At 36.0% G+C, this 12,557-nt stretch overlaps 1 protein-coding gene across 1 annotated transcript in view; it reads right to left on the reverse strand.

Moving 5' to 3' along the window:
• Positions 1-12,557, reverse strand: part of CSMD1 (CUB and Sushi multiple domains 1) — a 1,073,317-nt gene that overhangs the window by 370,751 nt on the left and 690,009 nt on the right. Inside the window, 1 exon segment of the mRNA XM_036380277.2 lies at positions 4,334-4,411. Coding sequence (XP_036236170.2) covers positions 4,334-4,411 — 78 coding nt within the window.

Genomic DNA, 12,557 nt, shown 5'->3' on the forward strand with positions numbered 1-12,557 from the left:
AATTTTTAACTTTATGTTACAATGTCCTAAGCCATTTTTCTCAGTTACCCAACAACAAAATAAATAATGACCGCTGTCATTCTTTCTTACACAGAATTAGCAGTGTAATCCCATTTTGGTATTAATCACTACAGTTTCAAGAGCATGTGCCATTAATTCAACTTAATGTGCTGCAACCAATCAATACTTAGTCTGTAAACTCATTTGTTCTTTGGCTCTACATCACAAAAATAATTGTTGTAAAGTAGCTCTTTTTATCATCTTCAGGGTGAAGAACTGTTTAGGTAAACTCTGTAACAAGTCTCAGAGGATGCATTAATCCTACACTAAAATAATGATCTTCAACGTATTTAACATGGGTTTTCCTAGGTATTCTGAAATACATTTTCAAATAATACTACAGAAGCCTGAAATTGCTTTTGTGAAGTATAAGAGTTTTTTACTTAGTGAATACTTAGAGATTTTACACTTCATAAAACACAATAGTTCACACGCACCATATTGCACAGTCATGTTAGGTCACTAAATATTCAGTAATTACTATGAAATGCTAACATGGTTCAATATGAATACCATATTTTTAAATGCATCACTGTCTGTTAATCTTTGTCACTGTTTCAGGCTGTGGACATTACCTGCAGTTTGCTGTGTCACGTGGCAAGCGACTCACCGCACTACATTTTGACATGGGCAAACTCAGGAAATCAGCTCTCCCAGGCACTTCTTTCTCACTGCTGCCTTCATCTCCTAGCATCACTGATTACTGCACTGGCAGATTTGTACACACCACATAAACTGTATAATCATTTGCATTTTTCACCTGATATGATGTGTCTCACCTCACTGAACTTCCTTGGCATTTACTGTGAGCTTGATGCATCCCTGTGCTCCATCCTCCTGCTGGTGAGGAGGTGTGGAAGTATGAGTCTGCCCTGCACCTGCAGCAGGAGGGTGATGGCATTAGGGCCTTCTGGGGCAGTCTGCTCTCCTAACCCTTCTCTGTTTCTGGGCTGCAGAAGGCACAAAGATTTGCAGGGGTGCCAATTAGCAGGTCTGCAGTTACAAGGATCTTCTATTTGACAAAAAAATGAGACCTTTATAAGGACTATGGCTGCCCAATTTTGGTCTGTCCTTGCAGCTCTCTTCATTAGGGCTCTCCTCTTAGATGTACAGGATTCTCCCGCACAGTCTCTCTCTGCTGTAGAGGTAATGCTCAATATGTTTAGAGATGATAATCACCCTCTGAGAGATTTGCTGGACAGAAATAATGCCATGAAAACACTCATACAAGAGGCAGCAATAAGAAGTTTATTTTATTTAATCAGTCACTATGAAACTATAGTCATAGCAGTTTTAGAAAAGGCTAAAGCTATTAGGGACACAGAGTCTGCAGGTTTTCATGTTAGAATGAGTGAAGACAGCAAGATGGATCTTTGGGAATATAGCATATATATCAGAATGATAACAAAAGTGGGTAGGCAACTAATCAGATGGACACCAACAGATGTAATTGGATTTGCTTTCCCTAAGCAGTTTCATAAAATACAATTCTGCCCTTGCTCTTATGAGAGATCAGCTTCAGATGACCCTTGATTTACCTTCAAGGGTAAATATACTGACTGAATTCGGCCAGTGCTTGTGGCAGCTCAAGCACTTAGAACTGTGAAAACTGCCTGTCCCATGTACCTTTGCCAAGTGCAAGGCATTGATGAACCAGGACTGTATTTTACTTCAATTATCCTTCCCATCCTTTTCCCATTTCCTTGCATAATTTAATCACAATTCAACTGCATCTGGCTCACTGCTAACGACTACTACCTATCAGGATTATCTGGCAAAAAACTAACTTGATAAGTTTCTTTCAGGTGTACCAAAGAAGAAAAAAAAACCTAAAAAAAACCCCAAAAAAACCCCAAATAAACAAAACTACCGGGGAAAAATAAAAAACACAAAGAAAAAAAAACAAACCAAAAACACAAAAAACCCCCAACCCAACCCCATGAAAACAAACAAAAAAAAAATCCCTTGAAACCAACCAAAAACTCTACCAAAAATCACACATAAAACCCAAACCAAAACAAAAAGCAACAGCAAAGCCCTCTTGTTTCCCTGGGGAGTGCTACAATATATAATGAATTTTCTTTCCAATATAGAGGCACCTTCATCTGAAAGCCATGCTTTGCTACCTGGCTCTTTATAAAGGATGGAAGATCTGAAAGAAAGTATCCTGGAATCCAGTCAGGTCCAAAAGGAGGAGAGCGAGCTCTGACTGTACATGACTGAAATACTAAAATACCATTCTGCATTCTATGAGGAATTATCAGTAATGTTATTATCACTGGTAACACTGATAACATTTTCTTTATAAATCCTAAAAGGCTGGTGCCACTGTGAAATGCTTTTTGAACCAGCTGCTGGCAGTTTCTGCTTGGGAGGAAGAGCTGTGGGAAAGCTACAGGTCCTGGGATGCACAGGATATGCTCTCACAGCATTTGGTGTGATGATATTTGCATTCCATTTACCCCCCATAAGCTAAAAAGCCAAAACTAAGCTCTCTGCTTTATAGAGAGAGAATATTTAAAAGATCTAACATACAAAAATAGTGAGAGGTGTTGGTATATAATGTATCTTTTTTTTAAAAATATTCTATTTGGCATCAAATTATAATATCCATTCTTATAATTTCTCTGGCGTCAAATCCCCAGTTGTGTTTTCTGTCTGCGTAAGTACAGATAAGGTAAATGCTTAAAGCTTACATCAGAAAGAGCATCGAAATACATTTGAATCCAACTTATTGTATTTTACTCTTGTAATTTTTAAAAGATTTATATATGTGAAAGTAATGGTAATAATAACAATGCACTTCTTAGATTTATATTGGAAAGTTAGACATGATAATAAAGTTTTACAAGTCAAAACACAAAGGAAAAAAAGACAATTTTCATTGAGGTAAACAACAGACTGCTGTATAATAATTTCTTCCATAGCCTGTCTTACTTCCACTTTCTGTAACTACATGTGGTGTTTGACAGCATTTGTTCTGAGACCGTAAGCAGAGATCACACAGCTCCCAGAAGTAACTTATAAATAATGAAATTATCACCCATTCAGATACAGACACCAAAGAGATGGATCAACTTTTTCTGCTACACCTTGCATAAAAAGTTCCTTTTGAGTGCCACACCATCAATGTGCAATATTTAAAGCAGAAAATTGTCACGCCTCTTTTTTTCCAGTGAGCATACGAGAAACTCACTTTGCATTAAACAATGCACGACAGAAACACAGAGAATAAAACATATCCTCTAGACATCAGCTTTCAAGACACTCATTTTCTCTGCACTTGCAGAATGCCACATGAGGCAAACACAGCAGAGGTTTCGCTTCATTGAGTTCACTGTTATTACATAAGGAATTAATTTATCTGAATACATCTGAAACATCAACACTTTTAATGAGTTCTGTGTGAATGCTGGCCTAACCTCTGGCTTTTTTGGTTTGAATTTTGGGGTTTTTTTTTGGGGGGGGGGCTAAGGGGCCCTCAGTTTTCAAAATTCAAAAATATCCTCTTTTTCTCAATTCAAGACTGGCCAAATTAATGGAGAAAGCGCTCTCAGGATATTAGTCAGATTGCCAGTTCAGAGAAAGTGATGCTCAAAAAAACTAACAACCTCATATTCCCACAGGGAGCATTTTGATTTTAGCTTTACACTTTACACAGGGAAAAAGGTGTAAAGGGACCAAACAGGTGTCATTCCAGAGTGCATTATGCATGCAATGAGGGGAAGTTGATGTTGTGACCTCCATCTTCTTGAGAAGCTTGGAATTACACCAGTTCTTAACCCCTGCTGTGCAAGACTGCAAAGAGGTGTTCACCAGACAGTGTGGCAAGATGAGGGAAGAATTTAGCTGTGATATTGAGTGAGGGGAAGGAAAAAAGATTACAAAGTATAAGTTTAGATACAGAAAATTCTCAGATACCTTCACTGTCCCCAGTATTGAACAGATGAAGTCTATATGGCAGTGTTCTGCCTGGATTTCCTAACTTGCCATGTGTCTCTGAATTCTAAATAATACAATACTCTAGAATACTGTGATATATAAAATGCAGGGGGAGTTTCTACATACCATATTTTTCAGAATTTACACCAACCATATTCTGCTTTCTACCCTCAGCAGTGTATTATCAGTGGAGTTCTGATTCAATGACAATTGAAAGCATAATAACCATTTTATGACCATAGCATCCCAACATCTCTCTCTTTGATTTGTATATTTACAAGGATTCCAGAAGATATAAGCAGTCACTAAAAAAAGGTTATAAACAACTTACAGACAGAATTTTTGTGGTTGCTGTCTTTGCTGGGCAACATCTTGACTCCTCTTGATTTCAGTTCAATTGCCTTTTTTACTGAGAAGACAAGCAAACAAAGAGAAAATAATTCATTATTAAACCTCATTAAAAGGTTATTCATATAATTCATTATTAAACCTCATAAAAACTTCAAAATCATGCATTAAAGTAATACAAAGCTATATAGGAAACCTAGAGCAGATTGAAATAACTGCAGCTTCTGGATAATCCAAAAAAATTTTTGGTTTTATTTATTTTTACAAAGAATACAACCATGTCCTTTTTGAACAGACATTATCAGGATTGGCAATATTTTGGATTCAAGTTTCTTTATGTTCAAAGAAAAGAACAGCCTGTCCTAATTACAAGTATGGATCTCCTGTGTTTGCCATTCCATATAAGAAAATCTCAAACATTAAAAAAATATATCTTACATAGAATATACAGAACATTATCTACATATATTCAAGGACTATAAGCTTTCAATGTGATATTCATACCTGCTTTTGTTTGATTCACTTTTCATCAGGAAACTTGTTTTTAGTTCTGTTTCCCAATGAGATTAACACAGTGTGTTACATTATTTGGCTCACCTAAACCCTTTTGAATCTACAGGGCAATTTCAACTGAATTAGAAAGAAGAAAGAGAGTAAGAGCTCTCACAGGGGCAAAGTTTTGTGAGAAAGAACAGATGCATCAGAGGTTTAATATCTTTTTTCTCTGTTTAGTCAGCTGAATGGCTGATAAACTCCCAGCCTATCCCTATTAAGTAGTTTGGGCACCATAGGTGGGATCAGGAGCCAAGTAGGAAGAGACATGAGAAGACAGTAGTGCAGCTATACATTAAGGAAGACACAGGGAAGAATTTTAATTGTTATGGTAAGAGAAAAGGATAGAAATAGAGGACACCTTCACAGGATATTTATTAGTTCTGTGGGAACAAATTGAGCAATGGAAAGTAAAATCAGATATAGAAAATAATTGCAGAACAAGCATGAACAATTCAAAACTATTGTGTCAAAAAACAACAGCAATTGCAAAATAGCTGATGACTGACTCTGTACTAGAATGCTAATGACAACATCAAGATGCATTTCACTAACCAAAAATTACAAAAACCTGTAATCCTTCCCTGATTAATATTAAATACTTTTTTTCTAGACCTTGCAGGGGCTAATAATCTCAAAATGCACTTATTTATCCAAGATACAAACAGAAACACAAATTCAACTCAAACATTTCTTACATGGAAGTAATTAGAAACTCACAGTAAATAAATTCATTCTACAGAATGTAAGTTATACTTTTTGCCATTACATGGTATAAATTTTGTAATTACTACAATATACACTAATCTGTATGTAAATATTTCTAAGTGAAGTGGTAGAAAATAAGTTGTCTTTAAATACTGCATTAAAAATCATTTTTCCATTGTATTTATTTCTATATTGTAACTTCAGAGGGAAGGTGCCTTTTCTTGACTACTGAAATTGAGCAAGTACTGCAGAAAGTACATTCTGTGCTGTGTGCAAGTGCAGCCATTCACGTCTAAATGAGGAAAACAGGTGTTCAAATGATGAAAGATGATTGAAACACAATTGTAGCTGAATAGTAGGAAATGGTTATGATAGCAGTGTGGTGTTTTCTTCTAAGGCAGGAACTGTACATCATACAGAGACATCAGTGCAGACAATATTATCCCCAAGGCATTTTGGAATGGCAAACTTTATGGATATGGTTTTATTTGGATTTGGAACCTAAGTTTCCAGACTTAGGTTCGAAAGTTTCCATCAAGTGCCACCTTAAGTTGTTTTTCAGGCTGTGTAACAAATCTGTTAAAATTATTCTATATTTAATGGGAAATGAACAACATAATATTCTTGCAGAGAATATTTGGGATATTGTCAGGAGTTGTGGTCCCTCCAGCAGTATTAATTTCTCAATTTATTAATATCTGTGTTATGTAAAACCTGTGAGCAGTTTTTTTAGTATTCAGAACCCATATTGTTTACATGGATGAGTAATAAAAACATTGAGTTATTAGGCAATGGACAGAAAAAAAGAACTCTATTCTTCTTCTCTTAGTGCTGTGACACTATTTTAGAGTAAAAATTACAATCATCACTCAAGTTCCTTGTGACATTTCACCCTTAAGGGCATTTGTTATACATATTTGAAGAACACTTCGTGTGAATGATAAAAAATTGTACTCACAAGCTTTATTTGAAATACAGAGGTCACAAATTGAAACAAGATGTTTTGACTAGATATATGAAAAGCTTTTTGACTGTCATGCACTGAAACAGGTCCTGCAGTTTCTATCCTTGGATTTTTTTTCAGATGTCAAGAAAAGGCATTCTGTATCTTACTGAAAGAACATTAGGGAGGGGATGCACAAAACTTAAGATCAGTCATCTAAATGTATGTTTTATGAAGAGAAATAGCTCACTCAAGGGGGTGATTCATCCCCTTCTAAGATAGACACAATGAATCCTTCTCTGGAGATGCCTTTTTCTCTCCACAAAACGTAACAGAAACATATAATACTTGCTGAAGCTAGATCCCCACATTTTAGACAGCAAACATTACGTGGAACGAGTCTTTTTGCCTGGAAAACCTTTAACAGCCAAATGTAGTTATCTGGGAGACATATGGACCCAAGAAGTGAAATAAGATAGTTTGATATTTGAAAAGCAAACTTTTGCCTCTTTTATTCTTGAATGTGTAAGTTTTTGCATGTGCCCTAAAAGGTGTTTTATTGTCATTTTTAAAAGTATTAGGCAAGCATAGTCCCTAAAATAAAAACTATTCAACGTCTGAAAAAGAAACAGAGACTACTGCACACTGTGGTTCAAGTTAACCAGTTCAGCTCCTCCTGTAAATAAAAGAAATACTCTAAATTGGATGTTTTATAACAATTTAAATCGCATTTGAATAACTTTTCTTAGACACTTCTCTTTAACTTCCCCATTGCACCTTCATTAGGAAGATTTTCCTGATTTCAGAGATGATTTTCCATTTGAAAGCACAAAAAGAGGAATAAGTTTACATTAATAATGTTAGAACTGAACAGCACTTTCCAACTTTTAAGTGATTACTTTTAAAAATCTGCACAACCTTCTGCTAGCTTCACTTAAACATCCAGTTAAGCTTACTTAATTAGCTAACTTCACCTTTTCTGTTCATCATATCTTCAAGAGTCTTCTGGAGATGATTTACCTACTCAGGTAAGAGGGCAGAGAGCTGAATGCTGGAAGTCCATTACAATCTTATCAGAGTACTGGAAAGCACCAGTGATATTCCTTAAACTTTTGCTACAGCTGAAATAAACTCATCCATGGAAGGAATATATGCCTGGTCTTATCTGAATGGATCATGAAAGTAAAAATTTTAGGTTGTAAATCTTCATTCAAATCTACTGTGACTTTCATGCAGCTCTTAGTTTCTGACATATTTGAACATGTGTGAAGAAAACACATTTTACCCCAGACTTCAGTGACATAATATGCTTTTCCCCAGTTATCCAAATACATGAGTATCTTGCTGATTTTTCTTCCTGCATGAAATAACCTCCAAGACCTCAAATACTGGCTACCACTCAAAGCTAAAATATTCTGACATCATCTCTTGGTACTTCCTCAAGCTGCTCTGCTGCTGCTCCGCTGAGTTCAGCTCTTGGCTGCCCTTCACTGCAGATATTTCCTAAGTACAGATATTTGAAGGTGAAGAGGAACAGCATATTGCCCAGGATCTGGTGATCACAAGAAGCACCCTTCCTGTCCAGTCTGAAGCTCTACATCACTATAAGGAATATATATAGATTTATTTGAACAGTTCTCTGGTTTTGTTACAGTAGAGGAAGAACCCCAATATTTTCAGTATTTTTTACATATGTTACATATCTTTTACAAAGATTTACACTTGGCTTTAAATATTTTGCAGAGTTCAGTAAAAAAGTGATGTGTTTGCAAGAACATTCCTAAGATTATTCTTGAAGGAACTTAGCAAATGTATCTCAGTACAGTGCATAATTAATCAATTTCCTTTTGCTTTAGTTTCACTGTTCTTATTTTCTTCAATATGAGTAGTCCTGCTGTAAAACAAAGTATTTTCGTAATTCAGATTGAAGAGTCCACTTCAGTGCTCTGCTCGCTTTGCCCTGGTGCCTAATCTTTCCACACTCTCCTCCAAAGACATAATTATGAGAATAGTACCTTTTTTGGCCCTGGAATAAATAAGCTACAGCTTCACATTTAGCAGCATCAATGTTCTATCCAGATTATACTTATGAATGAAACATTTCTTTCTTATTTCTCAAAGTCATGTGAGATCAGTAAACAGTTCGTTATCTGTTTCTAGGTTTTCTTCTGCTTCCCTATGGCCTGTTGTACTATGAATTCTCTCTAAAAGTTTAACATTTATGAGAAGAAGAAAAAAGCAATCATTCTCAATCTTACTATTAACTTTAGTTTATGAAGGGAATTCTATAATAATTTTGTTGATAAAACAACATCCCACACTCAATAAGTGTGGATGATTCCACCAGGGAGCTTCTTAAGAAGCTTTTTCTCTCAGCTGCCCACTTGACTTTTTGCAGAAGCATCACAGCCTTCCACAGGATCTCTAGTTTACACTAATTCATTGGAATATTCATTCCTTTTCTGTTTCTCTATTCCCTGCCTGAAGAGTATTCCATCTAATACACTCTCTCAGTGTTTCTGTCACTAACAGCTTTCAAAATCTTCCCTACTAATCGGTATTATAACTCCAGAGAGCTTCACAGCAGGCACAAATGTTTCTCCTATATGGCTACCTGTAAAAGCTGTAGGTTCATGATCAGTTGGCTTCCTTGTTCCATCAATTCAGCAAAGTACTGCCTGTCACTATCAGACCTTCCACCTGCTCCCTGTGCTGGAAATCTCTGCATGCAGTACTAGTGAATAAATGGCACCAAGATAAATTGGTGTCACAGTAGATTTTTACACAAATCTTTCTCATTCTATTTGTATAAACTGACACAGGTTCTGCAGGTTTAAAAAGAAGCACAGCCATTTGTTTTCCATTAACCTTCTCTATGTCTCCTAGCTGGCCCCTCGCCCTGATGGACTGCCTTAACTACTTTGTGCTTTCAATGTATGATATATCATAATAAAACTGGTCCAGCAGGCATCAAGTCTTCAGTGACTGAATATATTCTCCATAGTTCTGGAAAATTTTATCAATACAATTTAGTCTATGAATATACAGCATTGCAGTACACACTGGGTAGTAGTGACTAGGAACTGACTCTAAAAGTAAATCATAAAATGAGAACCATTCAGTCCTGGTTTGAATGCCACTTCAGCCATAGTCTTTTGAATAGTCTTAACTGAATGGCTGTTACTAAATTGGCATCTTCTTAGGGCTGATATAATGAGACAGCTACATCTGAGCCTTTTTAGCAACATTTTACTAGACACGTAAGAAAGAAGTATTACTGTGGCAGTACTGGAATACATAAGTGGTTCTATTAACCACAGAAAAGAATTGTCAAGAAAGATGGTGGATTATCTCCTTGTTGATGTTTTCATATCAAGACTGGTTTACTCTCTTGATAATAAAATTTAACAAAATATATATTTTTGTCTCAGGACCATTTAAAGGAAAAGTCCATTCAGCATCACTTAAGAGCTAGAAAACATCAGGTTTTTTTTCTGGTTCTTGATGTTATCAATTGCTTTTATTAATTTTCTTTCTAAATATACTCTAAGTAACAATTCTAAAAGAAACCCCTGACTAAAAGTATCATGCATCAAGGAAACACTGCAAATTCTTTTCACTTATTTAAAACATAATTTCTAGTATTTTAAAGAATACATGGAAAGGACAGGCATTTATAGGCAGACTTTGTGAATTATGAAAATTCATTGAAAGATCTAGCAATTGCAAGTTGATTTACATTATTTCACTCATGGTTTTCTATTAGCATACATTTATTTTAGCAGCCTCTATTATATTCATTGTTTGACTTAACTGTTTGTTAAATCCTGAATTACTGAATGTAATTAAACACAACAGATAGATAACTTGTGGTACGCAATTATTAAAATACCTAATACTTTCTTGAACGTCTCTGAAAACTTGCCAAAAATAGAATACTTTATTTGAAACACTCTACAACAGAGGCCAGAGTTACTGCAAAAGTAAAAAAGTAAACACAGCCATTAATCATGTTTTGTTTTGGAAGCTTTCTTATTCTGTTCTACTTCTAGGAATTTTGAAATAAATATTTAACTTAAGCAGACCACTTTTAGCTGTATAGCTAAAGGTATTGTGGGGTTCTTTCCTCCTAAAAAGAAAGGAAAAAATATTTTTAAAAACCCTTCTGTTGTTCTGGCAATAAGCAAAAGCTAAGCAGGCATACTGTACAAGCTATAAATAGGCAAAAAAGCAGGGGATTCTTTATGACACCTTTTAAGTCATTCTGTGTACATTGATAAGCTTTGTTTCTAGGAAGTGCCAGGTTTTCATCTCCTAGTTAAGGATACTTCACCTCTGGGGAATTTACACATTTATGAAACACTGGCACAAGACAAATCATATGCTCTGCAACTGCCACTGAATGTGCAAAGGGAATTCATGTATTAGCATAGGTAAGGGTAGAGGAATTTAAAATTAAAAAAAAGGTTCATAACTGAATGACTGCAACATCTTTCCCCCCATGGCAATGCCATCAAGGAGCAAGGCAGAACAAGAACTGTATCCAGTGATATATATCGTGAGAGTTCATTTCCATGAGACCAACATTGCTGGTATGGCAGATATGAAGAAGACAAGGCAGAGCATGTCACTGCAATGTAATTTTTTTCTAGTGGTTTTCAGGGCTATTCAACACCATGCCTCCTTCTGAATAGAAACACTGAAGCTACAAAAAATATTCCACAGGTAAACACAGAGAAATTGGGACATACATATTCTTATTGATGAAAACATCAAAATACAAAAAATCAAATGAAAATGACAACAGCTTGCCAAGTATTTTAATACTATATTTACTTGATGCATTAAGATGTGCTATTCTAGTACAGTGCTAATTTTTTATAAAAGTGAGCTGGTTTTCTTGACCATGTAAAAAATGGGGCATTAAATATTGCTAAAAATGCAAGCTACAAAGATCTGAAAAAATTGCTGGACCAATTAATTATGCATAGCTTTATATCCAATTGGTAGTTCCAATATTTTAATGAAATAAATTATAATAATTCTGTTTGCCTGATGAAAGATCAAACAAAGGAAAGAAAATTAAATTGACTGCTTGTTAGTATTAGTTTTGGCTGACTGGAAAAGGCCAAGTTACAGCAATAATATAGCTATGTTAAGATAATAATAAACATGATGTTAATTTGATATGAGGGGGAAAGAGTAATTAAAGGATCTGTATGCTAATTATATAAAAAGTGTGATAATCAGAATTCTTACTAGGAAAAAAAAAAGTTTATTATCCCATTATTGCTCAAAGAGGTGTGTTATGCTGCCTCCCATACTGACTTGCTTTCAAAAAGCCAGTGACACTGATAGATGTGCTAGGTCAGTGTGGAGATCTAACAATAGATGGAAATGAAACTCCAAATAGGCCACTCCCCTTCCCCTCACCCTTTCCAGTAAGAGAAGGATAAAGACAAAGACTATGGGTTGAGATAAGAAAAAGAAAAAAAAAAGCAGTAGAATAAGGGACACACAGTAACAGCAACAATATCAATAACAAAAGTATATAAAAAAGAGAACACTTTACAGGAGTTTGCCACCTTGACTTAGTTCCATGTGGCTGCCAGGACAAAGACAGGATGGTTGGAGGCTTCCCATAGGTCACATCCACGTAGACCCTGGGACAAAGACAAGATGGTGGCCACTCCCTTTGGTTGATTCTCCCTGTTCTTGAGCCAAAGACAATGGGAAACAACAGTGGACAAACCCCTGAAAGCCGGATTGTCTGCGTCATACCACGCTGTCAGTTCAGAATCTGGACTTGGTTCCGCATGGCTGCTTCTGGCTCTGGCGCTGCACCGCGCTGGCTCTGGTGGGGTTTTGGCTCCACAATATGGCGGTCCCGCTTTTGTCAGCACCATGGCTTGGAGACACAGCGGCTTTACATGTCTCCAAGCCACGTCCCAGAGAAATCGGACAGGGATGAGCAGCACCAGCAGCAAAGAATGATCCTGACAGA

The sequence above is a fragment of the Molothrus ater genome, chromosome 3 (assembly GCF_012460135.2).
Source record: "Molothrus ater isolate BHLD 08-10-18 breed brown headed cowbird chromosome 3, BPBGC_Mater_1.1, whole genome shotgun sequence".
Classification (NCBI taxonomy): Eukaryota; Metazoa; Chordata; class Aves; order Passeriformes; family Icteridae; genus Molothrus; species Molothrus ater.